The sequence below is a fragment of the Capra hircus genome, chromosome 29 (assembly GCF_001704415.2).
Source record: "Capra hircus breed San Clemente chromosome 29, ASM170441v1, whole genome shotgun sequence".
Taxonomy (NCBI): Eukaryota; Metazoa; Chordata; class Mammalia; order Artiodactyla; family Bovidae; genus Capra; species Capra hircus.
The window spans coordinates 36,549,725-36,568,724 of NC_030836.1; the positions used below are offsets into that span (position 1 = coordinate 36,549,725).

Sequence of the window (19,000 nt, forward strand, 5' to 3'; positions counted from 1 at the left end):
CCTGCCTCTTTTGGAACTTTCTTTGCAACCCAACTGGACAACTCAGCACTTCCCAAGGAGCCTGGGGGGCCCGCCTCGGCCCCTGGAAAGACCCCCTGCCTTTCCGCTCCTGCCCCTCCTCAAGGCCCAGCAGCTTCCACGCAACGCTGCCTATTGAAAACCTGCTTATCCTTCTGGGCCCAGCTCCCGCGCCTGCCTCCCACAGAGGAATAAACGGGACCCAGGGGTATAGGGAGAACTGGAGCCTTCCGTGCCGTCTCTGGGGGTGGCTCCAGCTGCAGAAGGAGGTGGGGGAAAACCATCTCTCAGGACTGTTCTGATTTACGATGTTCAAGCCGAGGCGGAGTCTCTCCCTCTTAAAAGTGCAAAGCTACACTCTCCTTCCCATTCATCATGGCACCTGAGAGCAAGGGAAAGCATGGGATTCAATCCCATGAGAGCCAGAGCTCACAGACTAGGATCGAACTGGGTCGCTCCTTCACTTTTCCAACATGTATTGATGGAGCATCTACTTACTATGTACCAGATCTCCAGAACTGAGGCTTGCCCCGCTCTGCTCCCCTCTTCCTCAGGAGACCCTTGAGCCCCTGTGTGTGTGTGTGTGTGTGTGCGCGCGTGTGTGTGTGTCTCACTCTGAGACTCTTAGGGTTTAGCCAGGCTTGGTGCCCTCGCAGTAGAGGCAGCTGGGCTCTCCTCACCTATATTACCAGCCTGGCTTCCTGGAGACTGAAACCACAAGTAGAGCACAGAGGCGTGAGAGACACTCGCAGGCTGGGCTTGGCCGCATGCGTGCAAAGGGTGCCGTCTTCTGCAGAGAAAGAGTTACAGACAGGAGCAACCAGGGGCAGAGCAGCTGCGAGGGGCCCTCAGCGGCCTGTCCACCTCCTGGCCCTGGGATGGTGCTTCCCACCGGCGGGCACACATAGCGGTCGGAGATGGTGGCAGACATGGCGCTCTTCTTCGTGGTTGCTGGATTGCTGACGGCAGCTCTCTCAGGTAGCCCCCTCCTCACCTCCTGCCGTTCCTGCGGGGAGGGCCTGGAATCTGCCCTCCAGGCCCCCTTTCTGGCTGTTTTCTCATGCTCATGGAGCCTTTCTGGAGCCTTCTAGCTAAGACTACAGTCTGGTACCAGGATGGTCCCAGCTGTGCCAACAGCATTCGGAGCCCAGGGAGGGTATAGGCACCCCCGTGAGGGGCTGGGGCTATGCCTGGACAGTGCTAAGAGGACCCCTGTGGGTCAAATAATGTGGGCAGCATGCAAGCTTCTTATCAATGGGCTCCCAGTGTCTGAGGAAGGAGACACCTCTCATCCATAGGCTAAGGATTTCTGGCCAACTTTCTGGAAGAAACCATTTTCCTTCCAGAGAAGCAGGCTCACTGATGGTTGTGTTTTCAACCCCAAAGCAGAGGCTCTGGGTTCACCAGGCTTGTACCACGCATGGTAGAGTCGTCCTGTAACAGAATTCGGGGAAGCCAAGCAATGTAGGGGACAGCTGGCCTCTGGTGACTCCATTGAGGGTAGCTTAGGGCAGTGTTCCCCAACCTGTTGGGTGGCAGGGACCAGTTTTGTGAAAGACATTTTTTATTTTCCACCAACCAAGGTGGGGGTGGGATGGTTTCAGAATGATTCAAACACATTCTATTTACTGTGCACTGTATTTCTATTATTATTACATCAATTCCACCTCGGATCATCAGGCGTTAGATCCCACAGGTTGGGGACCCCTGGTTTAGGGCACAAATGAGCAGAAAGTCTCTTGAGAGCCAGCTCCTTTCTGATCCTGAGGCCCTCATGGGGACCAAGGCACCCCCTGGAGTGACCTGGGCCAGGCAAGAGATGGCGGAAAGGTTTGGGCACTGGGCTATGCTCATCGGATGCTTGTTGGTCCCCCACGGAGGGTGGGGTTCAAGGTGGCAGAGGTCCTGCTGCTCTGGGCCCTCACGTCTGGAGAGTAAGGAGATGGGGATGCTAAGTGCTTTCAGTTTGATGTGAGGGAGACCCTGGAAGGCGCCGTCGGGAAACCTGGAGCATCTGGGGAGCTGTGGAGGGCTCTTCTCTCTGCCTCCACTTGTCTAGAGGCATGTACTTCCAGCCTCCTGACTTCACACTGCTTCAGGAAAAACTGATTAGCTCTGGAGTGGGTATGGGTATGACTTTGGCATCGTATGGGTGGCCGGAAGAGAGGCCTTGCCTGTTCTCACTCTACCAGGAGCTTCCGGAGCTCGGCCACTTTCTGCCTCTGAGCTGGACAGACAGATGCCCCCTCACTCTGCATCTCTATCCTCTGTTTTTCACGAGTGGCTGGCTTCAGCTTCGGGTCTGAAAGGCCTGCAGGCCCTGGGATCTGGCCTCGCACGGTGTCTGAATGGAGGTGGGAACCCGGGCTGGGCAGAGCCGAGGAAGGTGGAGTGGAGGGCACCTGGGGCCCGTTCTCTACACTTCACCTTGGCTCTGCCCGGCCCACTCCACTCTCAGGATTGTTACCTCGTGTTTTCAAAACTGCGTTTATGCTCAATTGACTCACTTGTTACTAATACAAGTTCAGTTTTGAAAGGAAACTTTATGTCACAATTTACACATGGAAAACTGACATCATTTGCCACAAATAAAAGGAAAAGATAAGCATAAAAATATATGGCAGTGAAAACCAGTTCTTACGACTTGTTAGCAGACAGTTAAAAGAATGTAACGGCCCTTGAGCCCAAAGCCAGCCCTCTTCGTTAAAGGGGAGATGCGGAGGTGATAAAGACATCCTGCCTCCAAACTGTGATTTTTGTCTTGACTGTTCAAGGGGACTGAGAGCCCTTTTGTTCATAGTATCAGTCTTTGTGACCCCATGGACTGTAGCCTGCCAGGTTCCTCTGTCCAGGGGATTTCCCAGGCAAGAATACTGGAGTGGGTTGCCATTTCCTCCTCCAGGAGAAAGCCCTTTAGGCGGGAATAGTTTCCTTGCTCTGTGATTAAATGGCATTAAATGTTGCTCCCTTCAACCCTCCTAAGGGTGCCCAGAGGTATAGATCCTAGTTCTTGGAAATACAGCCTGACAATAGGGGCACTCGGGCAGAAGGGAACTTGAGAAAAGCAAAGAAAGAAAAGCAGCGGAGAAGAGGGAGGAAGGAAGGGGAGCTGGGAGGATGAGGTCCATGAGGAAGTTCCAGGGCTTTGTCCCCATGGCTGCATGTGGCCCGGGCAGCTTACCAGCTTACTCCACGTGTGGCACGTGGAGTCTGGCTCTCTCATGTTGTGGTGGACCTGATCATGGCTCTTTGGAGTTGGGTTGGCCTCCCCTGTCCTTCTCCCCTTTGCAGTCCCAGCTTCAGGTTCCATCCTGGGCCTTGCAGAGCAGTTTCTCTGGCTAGGCTGGCCTGGATTCTGGGCCGGCCTCTCAGCAGGTCTTGGTCTGTCCTGATGAGTGACCAGGGCAGGGACCAGGGTCTAGAGACCCATGCTTCCCAGTTCTCCCTTGGTGCTCCCTAGAGGCCTGGGCCAGAGACCTATTGGTCCACCTACCCTCCAGTTCTGCCTCAATTTCCAGATCAGCCAGGGGTGGGTGGAGAGGTGGAGAGAAGGAGCCAGAAACCCCTGACCGGGGAGTTTGGGAGGGGTGAGTGGGGGAGTCAGGAGACCATCGATGGATCCCTGTCACCCTCCCTCTCAGTCACCTTGTAGTAGGGCTTCTCAGCTTTAGACCTCAGTTTGTGTGGAATGGGGAGCTTTGGACAGACAGTCCTGAAGGGCACCATCATATCTGACACTATGAGAGACGCGGGAACAAAGAATCTAGCCATTCCTGCCGGGGCCGAACCGAAGCCAGTGACTCGAATTCCATCTGGACTATGGTTGGCGAGGTCCTCAAGGGCTGCTGCTGTGCACTTGGAAAGGCTATATATGGTCACTTTAAAAAATAACTTCTTAAATTAACAATTTTTTTTAAAAAAAATCTATTATTTCCTTGCCTTGTAAATACACAGACCTCATTTTCTTTATAAGTCCAATAGCTTTTAAACAATGGCTCTCAAGGACTCTGATTAATATTTCAGCAAGTCAGGTTGAACAGAGTAAGCCTCCTTAAATAATAAATACCACTTACAAATGTAGCTGATTTAATTCCCTTAGATCTGTGATGTCTAATTTAGCTGCCACTACAAGGTGCCGTCCGAATGTGGTCATCCGAAGGGAGATGTGTTAAGAATGTAAGATACACAGCAGAGTTTAGAGATGTGTTCAGAGAAAGAATGTAAAAATAACTCATTAATAATTTTTATATTAATTACACATTGAAATGAAAATATTTTAGATATGTTAGGTAAAAGTACTACTGTTACAATTAAGCTTACCTATTCCTTTTTAAAAATGTGGCTGACAGAAAATTTAAAATGATGTATGGAGCATATATTACATTTATACTAGAGATCACTGCCTTAGATATTCTACACTGCATTTACTTGTGGGTACTTGTAAGTCACTTCAATTATGTCCAGCTTTTGCAACCCCCTGGACTGTAGCCTGCTAGGTTCCTCCATCCTTGGGATTCTCCAGGCAAGAAAACTGGAGTGGGTTGCCGTGCGTTCTTTCAGACAGTGCATTTATAAATTGAATGTACTTGATTGTCTTATAAATGCCTCAAATACCTTTAAGAAACACAGCATTACCAAGGATTTAAAATAATTCTTATAAATCTAAAAAACTAAGTTATAAACAAAGTGAATATTAAATTCTCTTAAGTAGTTTGATCATGTTTACAGACATTGTCAAATTCTCTTAATTTTTTAGGTTAAAATTTCAACTAGAGTCAATTGCTCAGTCACAGACATGAGAAGCTCTGCTGCTGCTGCTGCTGCTGCTAAGTCGCTTTAGTCATGTCCTAATCTGTGCGACCCCATAGACAGCAGCCCACCTGGCTTCCCTGTCCCTGGGATTCTCCAGGCAAGAACACTGGAGTGGGTTGCTATTTTCTTCTCCAATGCATGAAAGTGAAAAGTGAAAGTGAAGTCGCTCAGTCGTGTCTGACTCTTAGCGACCCCATGGACTGCAGCCCACCAGGTTCCCCTGTCCATGGGATTTTCCAGCAAGAGTATTGGAGTGGGGTGCCATTGCCTTCTCCAAGAAACTCTAGTAGCCAAAAATTCTTAAACACTAAAATACAGGATTTTATACACCAACATGCAGAATCTGACCCAACTTAAACTTGACAAAAAGATACAAATACTATGGATTTTTATGTTTTTCATTACCTGTGTATTTTAAATTCTAATCTTCCTGGGCTTAAAAGCCACTTACCAAGGAGAAAATAGTCGTACCACTGCAGGTAACTTGACTTATCCCAAGCAGGCTGGAGTTTCTATATCAGAGGACTGAGATGAGGACAGCTTTTTTTATTGTTTTGCCAAAATATGAGATAGCATTCTCTTGTGCTGATGATGGATAGCTCATGCCCTCTGATTGGACTGGGCTCTCCACACACAATCCAAATTTCACAAACCTAAGCAACCCACTCCAGCGTTCTTGCCTGGAGAATCCCAGCGATGGGGGAGCCTAACTCATGGGCTTTTACCACTTGATTGGATTAAATTAAACAAATGGTTACTATTCTTTATTTTTTTTTAATCTCCCATATTCTTCCTGTCTGGGAGGACTCATCCATCTATGAATAATATATGACAGCCACCTCCATATTTCTCCCAGCTTAGTCTGGTTCTCTGGTCATATGCCTGGTCAGGACAGTTAACGTGGCTGTCACCAGGGCGGTAACACAAGACAAGGCAGCTCCTAGGGCGTTGGGGCTGGCGTAGTCAGCCTAACATAGATGATTCCAGAGGGATCCAGAAGGAGTGAGAAACACTACCCACAGCATCCCTCATTCAGTTCACATATATTGAAGCCTGCTCTGAGTCAGCCTCATTTCTTACAAAAACGCTCGAGAATTAAGCTGGGACCCCAGCTGTCAGATTCTGAGGCTGAAGCATCAGTCGTCCCCCTGGGACAAGGAAGCAGGTGGTCCATTTGAGGCTTTGGGACAGGGGCCTGGAGGAAAAGACCCCCTCCCCCCTCCACTCATCGCACACACACCCTGGCATGCAGCCTCCGCCATCCCCCTGCATGGACCACAACTAAATCCCATGCTGGGTTCTCAGCCCTGCACTGAGCAGACCCTGGTGGGGCTGGAATGCCCGGATCCCTTGTTTTCCCCAGTCTCAGGGTCTTCCAACTCTTCCATCCCACCCTCATCACTGCCCCCCTCCCCACATCTGTTCAGGGCGAGGTGTGTCAGAAGAGCAGCATTTTCTGGCCGTCCACATTCCTGCCCCTTCTAGGTGTTTACTAAAGCTGCCATTCTACCTGACCATTTGCTTAATATTCTTAATAGATGCTTAAAAGTATAAAGACATTTACTTAAAAAAAACACAAAACCTATATATCGCTGCCTTAAAACCATTGTCAATCACCTGAATGGTAATAATGGTGAAAATAAACATCATGGAAAAATGTTATTCATTTCTGGTCAGACCTGTGGTATTTAATACCATGTCAGTGACCACTTAAATGTGAACTTATAAATGTTACACAGCCAGGACAAAGATCTCATATATGTAAGGACAGGATTTAGTGGTTAACATAATGTCGTTTGTACAATAAGCTCGTTTACCCACATGAAGACCCCATCATGTAGGTGAGGAAACTGAGGTTTAGCGAGGCTCAGCCCTGTCCGAAGTCTGTGGCTAAGACCTGCTAGGGCTTGAGCTGAGGTCTCCTGACTGGCAGCTCTGAGCTCTCTCCGCAGCGAAAGGCTGCCTGGCCTGTCTCCCGCCTGGCTGCTCTCCAAGGATGAGGCATCTCTCCCAGATATTGTACCCTCCCAGGATTGCAGCCTTAATGCTGGGTCCAGGGATGGCCCCAAGGGGCCTCAGGGATGGATCCTGGGGCCCCCAAAAGGCTTTAAGGGATGGATGAGAGCAAATGGGCTGCCTCCCACCACAAGGCTCCGCCTTCACGGACTTGCTGGGCATGTACCCTGCCCACCAGGCCAGGAATGATCTAAGTGAAGCTAAAGAGACACCATGTCAGAGAGAGACGATAAGCCAAAGGAGAGCTTGCATAGCAGAGGGCTCCATTTATCCGCATTTATTTAACATCTGTCAAGAAGATCCCCTGGAGAAGGAAATGGCAACCCAGTCCAGTACTCTCGCCTGAAAAATTTCACGGACAGAGGAGCCTGGTGGGCTACAGTCCGTGGGGTCACAAAGAGTCGGACACGACTGAGTGACTTCACACTCACTCACTGTGTGCCAGGCCCTGAGCTGGCACTGAGATATGAAGGCTTGACATTAAACGTGTTAAATGTTGAAGTGAAAGTGGCTCAGTTGTGTCCGACTCTTTGCAACCCATGGCCTACAAAGTCCTTGGAATTCTCTAGGCCAGAATACTGGAGTGGGTAGCCTTTCCCTTCTCCAGGGGATCATCCCAACCTAGTGATCAAACCCAGGTCTCCTGCATTGCAGGCAGATTCTTTACCAGCTGAGCCACAGGAAACGGTGGTAAAACATACAAGGGTCAGCCCAGGGTAGATGTGACAACAGGTGCCATCTGATGACAGTCATAACCACCATCCATTGCAGGGGACTTACATTCTCCAAGCACCAGCCATGATTATTCTGTCCTCCCTTGACTTGGGGTGCTTGCTCCCATTTTATATTGATAGGTGGGAAAATAGAGGCTCAGAAAGGTCTGTGCTTTGCCCCAGTCTGTGGCTGATGCTGAGCTTAACTCCATGGATTTAAATCCATGATGCTGAGTTTAAAACACGGGTTTTAGATCTCCAAAACCCACGTTCTCCATCACTGGGTTGCACAGTTTCCGGGAGCTGGAAATCACAATAGGGAGAGCTTGAACTTGCCAGAGAGGGGCTGAACATGGGGACAAGAAGGCTTTGCATACCAAAATATGATGGCAAAAGATATCTTAGGCCCAAAGACACTTTAAAAAAATTTTTATTTACTTTCTTTGACATTAAAAAAAAAATGAATGCCTGCAAAACCTGGTCAGATCCTTGTGTTGTGTGGGTATCTACTTCCTGGTTTTGGTGAGTTACTCTAGTTTTAGAGTGGGTCACCATCCAGGGAAGCTGGATTTTTCTGTGTTCTTCTGTATCTGGGATTTCTCTGTGCTATTCTGGCAACTTCTTGTGAGTCTATAATTTCAAATTAAAAAGTTAAAGGGAAAAAAAAGGCATTTCAGGCAAAAGAACCATTTCAGCAGAATCTGGAGAGCAAGGCCGAAGGCCTGTTGGGTGGGTAGGGCCCCAGAGCCCAGAAGAGCTGTGTGGCAGGCTCTCTATCTGTTGATTCACCCAGACTGCTGTATCAAGAGGATGCAGTGAGCATGCCAGGCACAGAGACTGGCACAGAGACGGCCCACACAGACCGTACATTTGCCTGCGCCAGGCCAACTGGGCAGTGCTTTGTAAATCATACACCTGTCTTGCCCTCCTCACAGCCCTGTGAAGTCTGATTATGAGTGCCACTTTACTGATCAAGTGTCAGGGGCTCAGAGAGGTGAAGTGACTTTTCCTGGATGGCACAGCGAAGAGTCGGTTGAAAGATTAACTGAGGCATATTAAAATCTTTTAATGCAGTAAAAATTTTAAAGAGCAAAAAGCAGTTAGAATCGGCAGCATGCGCTCTGACAGAAAGGACAGGTATATAAGGGGATTTTTATTTTATTTTCGAACTTTAAACTTTAAATTTTGTATTGAGGTATGGCTGATTAACAATGATGTGGTAGTTTCAAGTGAACAGTGAAGAGACTCAGCCATGCAAATACATGTATCCTTTCTCCCCAAAACCCCTCTCCTATCTAGGCTGTCACATAACATTGAGCGGAGTTTACAATGCTCTGTTAGTTTTAGGTATACAGCAAAGTGATTCAGTTATGCCTACACATATATCTATGTTTTCCAGATTATTTACGCTTATAGGTTATTGCAAAATGTTGAGTATAGTTCCCTGTGCTATACAGTAGGTCTTTGTTGGTTATCACAAAATTGCTTTCTTTTAGGAATGGCAGGGTCTAACAGGCAGATGACTTAACTAGCCCTGGTCAGGTGAAACCATACAGTCTCGACTTGGTGATGTGGGGCTTAGCATAAGCAACCCCATTTGGGGCCCCTTGTTTTTAACAAGGCTCGCAGCTAACTATTAGGTGCCAGATCTTTTTTAAAAAATTCTATTTATTAATTTATTTTTGGCTGCATTGGTGTCTTTCTTGCTTTACATGGGGTTTCTCTTGCAGTTGCGGTGAGTTGAGGCAACTCTTGCAGGCTTCTCATTGTGGTGCCTTCTCTTATTGCGGAGCACAAGCTCTAGGTGCTCAGGCTTCAGGAGTTGCAACACAAGGGCTCTGTAGTTGGGGTGCACGGGCTTAGTTGCTCTGAGACATGTGGAATCTTCCTGGACTAGGGATTGAGCCCGTGTCCCTTGCACTGGTAGGCGGATTCTTATCCACTGTGCTGCCTAGGCCTCCAAATCCGTAATGTTTCCCTGCCCTGGAAGATGGCAGGGTTTGGGAACCCATCCACATCAATTTTTCTAGGAAAGGTCTCCCATTCTCTGGAGAGTTTTCACCTCAGCTAGGCTGTCATGGAATGAGTGTGAAGAAACTCTAGAAGGGGCTTGTGTGTCAGAAGCCATTTCCTGGCCAGCTGAGCTTCCACCTAGCCTCGGTTTCCCCAGTTGTAAAGCGGGATCAGTGACAACCTCCGGAGCCCCGGGTTGGGATGAGGCTGCATGAGATGTTGGCTGTGAAGTACCTAGGGAAACTCAGGGCTCCCTGGGGCCCCAAAGAGCCCCACGGCCAGGGCGTGGAGCTGGGCCTCAAGGCGGGAGCTCTCGGGGACAGCGGAGGGAAGCCCGGGTTTCCGCCCACCATTTTGTAGACTCTTGCGGCCAAACTGCCTCTGCCTAAAAACGGCAGCTGAAGCAGCCCCCAAGAGGCCAGCCCTGGCAGGGAGGCAGGGCAGATGGGCTGGGGAGGAGCCCGTGGGGGCCTTGGGGAATGCTGGATTAGGGTAGTGTAATGGAAAAGAGACCCCCTTTTTTTCCCCTGCAAGGGGGATGCCCCAGATCTCCACTGTGTATCAGAGATGGCAGAACACATTAGAAGTTCCAGCCTCTAAGTTTCCAGGTCACCCTGACCACTCCACTGTGACCCTGAACCAGGCTGGGTTCTCCAGGTAGGGCCAGCCCAGCTCAGGGAGTCTGCGCGGAGGATTGGGGGCCTGGGCTGTGGGGTCCTGAATGAGGGGCTCCTCAGAGCTGACAGCTTCTCAAGGTGTCCTGAGGGTCTTATCTGAGTGCCCCGCTTTCAATTTGAAAATCACCTACTGAGCCCTGAGCCGAGGAGAACACAAAGGTGAAGTCACTGTGTCCTCAGCTGTGTGCAAAGCCATGCGTGGCTCTGCCATCTTGCAGGAGTGATGCTCGGAAAACTGGAGCCATGCAGACAGTTGCTGACTGAACCGGGACCAGAGTGGCTTTCTGGTCTCTGACCAACCCATCCCTACCAGCTGCCTCTTCCGAAATAGGGCTTCAGGAAAGATTTTCTCTATACTTCGGTATTTGGCTTGTTGTGTTCATCTCTTCCAGGAGGGGTGCCTGGGAGCAGAGCTGGGGTGGGGGAGTCGGGGCAGAGGTGGAGAAGCGTGTCCAGCACGGGGAGAACGTTCACTCCTCATTCTGCTCAGCGAGACCACCTTTCTGTCTTTCCTTCGGCTAAAGTAAACATACTTGCCAAATGAATCAAGTTTCTTGGAGAGATATGCTGCACTCTCCAGATGGGATTCTAGAAATATCAGAATGAGATGGTTGGGTGGCATCATCGAATCAATGAACATGAGTTTGAGCAAACTCCGGGAGATGGTGGAGGACAGGGGAGCCTGACGTGCTGCAGTCCATGGGGTCGCAAAGAGGCAGACACGACTTAGTGATTGAACAACAACAACAAGCTGAGTTGGAAGACTTCATCGCCAGAGGGCTGCCAGTCACTGACATCTACCCATTTGTCAGAGGAGGGAAGTGAGGTGCAAAGTGGGGAGTGAGGCACCCAGGGTCATTGTCAGGGGTGAGAAGTTTGCTCTGCAGGCTGTGCCCTGGGTCCCTTCCACACATTACTTAGAGGGCCCACATGCGTCCTCAGTTCCCCCACCTCGATGTGGATCTGTCAGGGGAGCGCTGTGGGCTGACACGGTTTAAGGTGAACACAACTGACCCTGGTCTCTAAGAGGTCAGCCTTGTGAGGCGGGGAGCTGGCTTCCTGCAGCCACTTTGCCTCCACCATCTCAACGGCTCCTCAATTTCTAGCCTTCTTTCTAGCTCAGTATTTTAGGTTTTTTGTTTTTTTTAAAATTTATTTCAGTGCAATTTTAGACTTCCTGCAAAGCTGCAAAAATAATACAAAGATTTTCCTTGTGCTCTTTACTCAGACTCCCTGACTGGTTAATACTTTTTATAATTTTCTCTATTCTTCTACCACATTTTTTCTTAAACCACTTGAGAGCAAGTTGTAGACATAATGGCCCCTTCTCTTAAATATGTCAATATGTCCTAAAAAAAAAAAAAAAAAAAAAAAAAGAGCCTTCGCTTATGTAACCACAGTGCATTTCTCAAAATCAGGTGATTAACATCACTACAAAAATAATCTACAGAACTTTCTGAGATTTTTTCCAAAGCAATTTGCTTTAGAGGCAAAAGAAAATTCTGTGGAATGTATTGTGTTTCACTCTCCTGATTTTCTGGAGCATTTGCTCAGATTTTCTTTCTCTGTCATGGTATTGATCATTTTGAAGAGTGCAGGCTAGTTTTTCTATAAAATATTCCTCATCAGGGCTTGTCTGAAGGTCCCTCGTGATTAGTTGTTCTTATTTTGTCAGGAGTTTCACAAAAATGAAGCCGAGTCCTTCTCGGATGTAGTATCAGCTCATCCCATTACCAGTGGTCTCCCTTGGGTTGCTTGGATTAAGGTGCTGTCTGCAGGTAAAGTCACTCATCTCCTTTGTAATGAATATGTCTCTTATGGGCAGAGTCTCTGAGAATATATAAATATTTTGGTCCTCTTCAAATCTTTATCCACTCATAATAATATTATGGCTGATTCCAGTCTGAATCAGTTATTATCATGATAGTGTCTTGATGGTGATGTTGTAAAGCCTTCATTCTATCACAGGTATAATTGCTGACATGGCTTTCTCTGCTGGCTCAGTGGGTGGGAACCAGTTGGCTCAGTGTCTGGAAGACTGGTGCTGACGGGGCCATGTGTGAGAGCCCTCAGGCTGAGCCTCTGACGGCCGCCATCTTGCCGGCCTCCTTGTGGTGCCCGGTGGGCTCTGCCTTGCTCCCTGGCCACCCTCCCTTCACCTTTACAGCTTCCTACCATTCATTTGTGGAGCTCCTATTATGAGCGGGCACTGTTTTCAGCCACAGAGGAAGTGGGACAAAGCTCCAGACTTTAAGGAGCTTATATTCTAGAGTAGAAAATAGATAAACAAATAAACACATTAGAAAATTAGTATTGGGACTTCCCTGGAAGTCCAGTGGTTAAGACTTGGCTTTCCAATGCAGGGAGTGCAGGTTCGATTCCTGATCAGGGAACTAAGATCCCACCTGCCTTGAGGTGAACTCCCCCAAAACATTTTTAAAATAGTATCATTTCAGAGAGGAATATGTGCTATAGGGGAAGTAGAACCAAGGAAGGCAGATAGAGAGCCTGGAATGGAGATTTAGGACAGGCCTCTGAGAGCCTGTGAGCAGAGATCTGACTGATGAAATGAGCCAGCCTTGCTGAGATCAGGGAGTAGGGCCTTCCAGGCAGAGGGCATGGCAGGTGCAAAGGCCCTGAGGCGGAAGTGAGGTTGACACGCTGGAGGAGATCACAGAGGGAGGGGGAGCCGGAGATGGAAAGGTTGGCAGTGTCAAGGAACACATCAGTGGGGACTTGGAATTAATCCAGAGGAAATGGGGAATCAGAGAGTTTTAAGTGTACAAGGATGTGATATGATTCATCCTTGTGCTTACTCACTCAGTCCTGCTTGACCCTTTTTGACCCTTTGGACTGTAGGCAGCCAGGCTTCTCCGTCCATGGGATTTTTCAGGCAAGCATACTGGAGTGGGTTGCCATTTGCTTCTTCATGGGATCTTTCTGACCCAGGGATTGAACCAGTATCTCCTGTGGCTCTTGCATTACAGGTAGATTCTTTACCATCGGGAAAGTCCTTATGTATATGAGGGAAAGTCCTGAGCCATCGGGAAAGTCCTTATGTATATACAGTTATTTAACAAATATTTTTTATAGTCAACTTTGTATGTAAATCTAAGTAAGATTATTTAAACCCTGAAAGTCTCCAGGTTTCCTATATCTCAAACCAACGTTACTTCAATAAGTTGATTATATCCATATAAACAGATGAGTCCCTCAGAACGACTGTGTCATTCACTAGCCTGCTATCCAAACCTAAGTCAGCTCTCCTTGTGTTAAAAAATCTTAGACATTAAAATAGAGGAGCATGACAATAAGACTTGCAATCCCCAGGACTGAAGAACTGGAAAAGGAATCCTTTGCTTACTATGGGATTCAATACATTTTAATCTTGAATCTGAAGGTCATCTGCTTAGGAAATACTGCATAGCTGGTGAAAGGACCAGCTGGGTGGAGGTGGTGGGGACAGTGGGAGCTGTGTTCTGAAGCACTGTCTGCTTGGCAGCCTCAAATCAGGGGCCATTGGAGGCAACAGAACCCAAACCCCTCTGGCTGACCCCAGCTTGCCCAACTCACCCATTTTCACCGTGGAGACCCTGAGGCCCAAAATGGGACAGGGACTTACCCAAGGTCATAATAATGGCTAGTCTCTATTCTACCATCTCTCCTTGTCACTCCCACCCAGTTCCAGCTGAGAAGTCAAACACAATGTAAGCATTAGTCATCCTTATTGTAAAAATGTTAGAATAGCCACATTAAAAGAGATCTCACCCAGCACCCTCGCACAACATGGCGTTTCATTCTCGAAGAGCGACTGTGTGAGGCTCTGGGCGTGGTGGGTGTTTAGTCTCATCAGTATGGAGGTGGGTGCGCTGAGGGGCACTGTGTTGGTTCTGATGAATGTTTATCAGAATGGCTGTGAGCATGTGAATTCTGGGGTCTCAGAGACCAGCATTTGCTCTCAAGCTCCACCACCTCCTCTGTGACCTTGGGCAAGTTTCTGAACCTCTCTGAGGGAAAATGAGTATGACCGGAATGTCAGCATCCCAATTCTTGCTCTCTGAAGTGAAGTATTAGCATATGCTATATAATGTCTCAGCAGGGGCCTGAGTAGCCCCTGTAACCAAGTACATTAATATTTTTGCAGCAAAATATATGATTTTTTCACACCGTACAGAATAAATAAAGACCATGAAACAACCCTGCATCATTTCAGGTCAGGAAGGCCACTCACAGAGTTATGAAAAACCCAGTGGTTTCCGAGGGCTTCAGAATTGCAGTAAAGGACTGTGTAAGCGCAGTGCCGACTAGTTAGGGAGAGTCAGGCCCCATGACAATCATTTTCTCTTTCAATCTCCCAGCATCGCCAGGAGCTGGCTGTTAATGTCACCACTTTTGTGGACAAAGATCGCGGAGGATACTAGAGGTTAAGAAGAGTGGCTACGTTTACACGTAAAACTGATTCACTTTGCTGTATGCCTGAAACTAACACCACATTTGAAGTCAATACTGTATGCCAATAAAGTTTCTTTTTAAGAAAAGAAAAGAAATCCAGATCCTAGTATTAAGAGGAAGAGATGAGATTCGACTTCAAAGCCTGTGACTGTGTGCTAAGTCGCTTCAGTTATGTCCGACTCTTTGTGACCCCATGGACTGCAGCCCGCCAGGCTCCTCTGTCCGTGGAATTCTTCAGGCAAGAATACTGAAGTGGACTGCTGTGTCCTCCTTCAGGGGATCTTCCCAACCCAGGGATCGAGCCCGTGTCTCTTACGTCTACCTGCATTGGCAGGTGGGTTCTTTACCACCAGCACCACCTGGGAAGCCCATCGGCTTCCAGCTCTGCCGTGCTGACCCTGGCCCTGCACAGATGGCTTGACGTCTCTGCTCCCCAGGACTCTGGAGTTTAGAAACAGAGTTGCCAGCCAGCGGAGTGGATTAGGAGGGTGGGATGCAGCTGGGAATAGGTTGGGAGGTCAGTTCGCTGAGCCAGACACTTATACAAAAGCAGTGGGTGTTGGTTGCTAGAGCCTGGGATGCCCACCTTAAACCTCTGCAAAACTTCCCAAGGGTCCAGCATACTTTGGCACTGACTAGACATTCAGCTGGCTCTCTGCTTGCCCCAGTTAAAAGGCTTCTTTATTTTATCTTTTACATTAATTTGTTTATTTCTGGCATCACTGAGTCTTCTTTGCTGAGCACAGGCTTTCTCTAGTTGTGGTGAGCAGGGATACTCTCTAGTTGTGGTGCGTGGGCTTCTTATTGCAGTGGTTTGTCTTATTACAGAGCACGAGCTCTAGGGTGTGTGAGCATCAGTAGTTGCAGCTCGAGGGCTTTAGAGTGCCAGCTCAGTAGTTGTGGCTCACAGGTTTAGTTGGCCAGTGATATGTGGAATCTTCCTGGACCAGGGGTTGTACCCATGTCCCTTGCATCAGCAGAAGGATTCTTAACCAATGGACCACTCAGGGAAGTCCTAAGGCTTCTTTTGACACCATGGGGAGAGACACCGGCCAGAGATGTTACCCATCATTGGGGTTCAGGGGCTGAGAAAGCAACAATGTCTTCTCAGCTTTTAAGTCAGGGCTCAAGCACTTTTGCGAGGAAGAATGCAGGAAGCCCCGTGGTGCCAGGCTACTGGTGAGGAGAAAGGGTGACATGGAGAGTGAAAGTTCACTGCCCCACGTGCTCTTGCCTCCAAGCCCGCTTACCCTTTGGAAAGATACATGTTAGATCCGCCAGGTTGTTTGGCAAAGACTTGGATATCTCCTGCTGTCCATCACATTCTCATCCTTGAGAACTCCTACTCATCCTCTGAGACCCCTCTCAACTGTCCCTGTCAAAGTTATGGCCTCTCATCTCTATTCTTTGCAAAGCACTTTGTTCTGATGCTCGGATTAGCACTTCTATTTGATCATAATCAACTATGAATATACCTTTGTCCCCCACTATGGTGAGGGGCTGGTGCAGAGCCTGGCTGGAAGGGAGGGAGGGAGGGAGGGAGAAGAGAAGGAGGCATGAAAAGAGGAAAGGAAGGAAGGGAGGAAGAGCACCTTCCTGACCAAGGTTTGGGATAAGCAAGAACGTGAAAGTGGTTTGAGCCACCTCGGAAGCTCCCTAGACAAGACTTATGAAGGGGCGTGTGGGGTGATGCTACGGCCCCACAGCCCAGACGTGGGCTTGAATTTAGAGAGACCAGAAGCTGAATTCTGGTTCTATCTCTTAGTGCCTGTGACCTTGAGCAAGTCAGTTTGAGTTCTCATCTGGAAAACTGAGACTTCAGTGGGTCCAACGGAAAGTAATTAGAGAGCATGTGCTGTTTGTAAAAGCAGGTAAAGACACACGCTACCACCACCCAGGGAACCCAAATTTATCTCCTGCACTTGAACTCATGGGTCTGGTTGGCCACGTGGCCATTGACCGCTGCTGGCCTTCGGCTGCTAAATGGCACAAGATGGCCTTGGAAATTCAGGCTGAACATTCCCCCGTGTCTTCTCAGCTTCCCCTCTGAACCTGGATTTGGGTCTGGATTTGTTTAGAGAGTGGAGGTGGGTGATGGTGGGAGGGGTGGGGCTGATGGACACATGCTGAGCCAGGGTTGGTCCCCATTCTGTTCCAAGCCCAAGGTACCTCCTGCTGAGAAGGACTGTGTTGCCTTCCTAGGAAGGATGCCAGTGACTTCCAACAGCTTCTAGATATTGACATTAAGGGCGCCCTTCTCTTAAGGGGGCTATAGACCATCTCAGGAAGGTGTCAGCATCACCCCCTGAGAGTTGGGGGGATTTTCACCTCTTGCCCACACACAAGCTTCATTTACCCAGAAACTGCTGCTCCAGCAGCTCTCGGTAACTTTGACCCAGAGTCACTCCTATGAGCCGGTGGGTGGGGACGGGCCCCCTGGAAAATCCTGCATGACCCAGCAGAGTTTCAGCTTCCACTGAAACCCAACCCTGCACTTTGCCCAGAGGGCTGGGCTCTGGGGGATTTTATTCTTTCATTTCACATACCTGAGTATCTAGCTAAACATGGCAGGCCCTATCCTGCCTCTGGGCCTTTGCACGTGCTGTGCCCCCCTATCCAGAATGCCCCTCTCCTCCTCTCACTTGCGATGCTGCCTGGCACAGTGGAAAGGGTGACTCTGGAGAACAGACTTGGATTTCTACCCTGGCTCTGTCACCACCAAGCTCTGCGACCTTGGGTTAGTAATAGTTCCTCTGAGCTTCTTTGTCAGTAAAATGGGTCTCATAATAGCACCTCCTCACAGGGTTTTCATGTGGGTTCTGTGTGACAACATACATAAAGCTCTTGTTTCAGTAAATATGCCCCCAAAGAAATGTCCGTTGACCATCAAGGCTTAGCTCAAAGGTCGCCTCTCCTGTAGTAACTTCCTGAGCAGGCAGTCTAGGAAATCCTCTGTCTGGGTTCCAATCCTGCTTTGCCTCTTATGAGCCCTGGTTCTGGAAAGTTCCTCCACCTCTCTTGGACCCTAAATTTCCCCATTTGTAAGGTGGGAATAATAGTACTTTTCTGTAAGCATCGTGATGAAAACAAAAGAATTTAAAAAATATCCGAGTAAGCACACAAGACTCATTGGCAGGGGCATTGATATGATTCAAGCAATTCACAAAGCTTTTATTTCACATATGTTGTCATTTTCAAAAAGTGTTGCTTTCACTTTCATCATTACATTACGTATAATGTAAAATTACAGAATTTAGCAACTTCGGGAATACAAAGAAAAAAACCTACCTGTAATAAAAACTGTTGTTATTACCCTGTTATAGAACCTTCTAGAAATGGCAACCTACTCCAGTATTCTTGCTTAGAGAATCCCATGGACAGAGGAGCCTGGTGGGCTACAGTCCATAGGGTCACAAGAGTTGGACATGACTTAGCGACTAAACCACCACCTCCAGACATTTTGTTAGAGAGAAATATTGCAAACACACAGAAATGCACTGACAGTGTTTCCACGACCCCTAGACATTCCTACCACCCAGACGGAAGAAGTGCTGGCCTTTTTGCCATGTTTTCTCAGATCTGTTTTAATCAGGAAAAAACCACACAGATGCAGTTGAAATATTTTCTTATCCCTCCCTCCCCAGAACACTCATGCTCCAAAGTGTGGTGTGTCCCTTCTCCTCCATGTTTTATATTTTTATTACACAAAAATGTATCAATACTCAATAGATAGTACATCCACCATATTTTTCTGTACATGGTGTCATATTGGACATATTATTCTACAGCTTACTTCTCTTGCTCAGAATACATTTCGAAGATCTAGCCAGGTAGGTAGATGATAGATCTAGTTCACTTTTTTAATGAAATAATTCCTGCTATAAATATCGCAGTTTCTTTAAAGATTTCTTGCTCCTGAACTGTTAGATTACTTTTAATTTTCTCTGATTACAAGCAGTGCTGTGGTAAAAATCCCTGTGTATGTCTGCGTGTGAACATGTCAGCGAATATTTTTCTAAGCTATAAATAGAAAGGTATCGTTTTGGAGTCAAGACATCAGCAACTTCAATTCTATGAGGCCTCATTGGCCTTTTTTTCTATGCATTATAGTTATAAGAATGTGATCATTCTATGTGTTTTTTTTGCTTAATTTTTAAAAAAGATTTTTTAATTTAATTAATTTAGTTTTTGACTGTGGTAGGTCTTTGTTGCTGCACTCGGGCTTTCTTTAGTTGTGGTGAGCGGGGGCTACTCTTCATTGTGGTACACAGGCTTCTTATAGTGATGGTTTCTCTTGTT

The 19,000-nt window shown here is 47.9% G+C and overlaps 1 protein-coding gene across 6 annotated transcripts in view; it reads left to right on the forward strand.

Annotated features, from left to right (window-relative positions):
* CD6 (CD6 molecule) overlaps positions 768-19,000 on the forward strand; it is a 44,894-nt gene continuing 26,661 nt past the window's right edge. For all 6 annotated transcript variants that reach the window (XM_018043500.1, XM_018043502.1, XM_018043501.1 and 3 more), the window contains exon 1: positions 768-996. In XM_018043500.1, the coding sequence (XP_017898989.1) occupies positions 936-996 (61 nt within the window). In that variant the 5' untranslated portion in view covers positions 768-935. The remainder of the gene's footprint in view (positions 997-19,000) is intronic.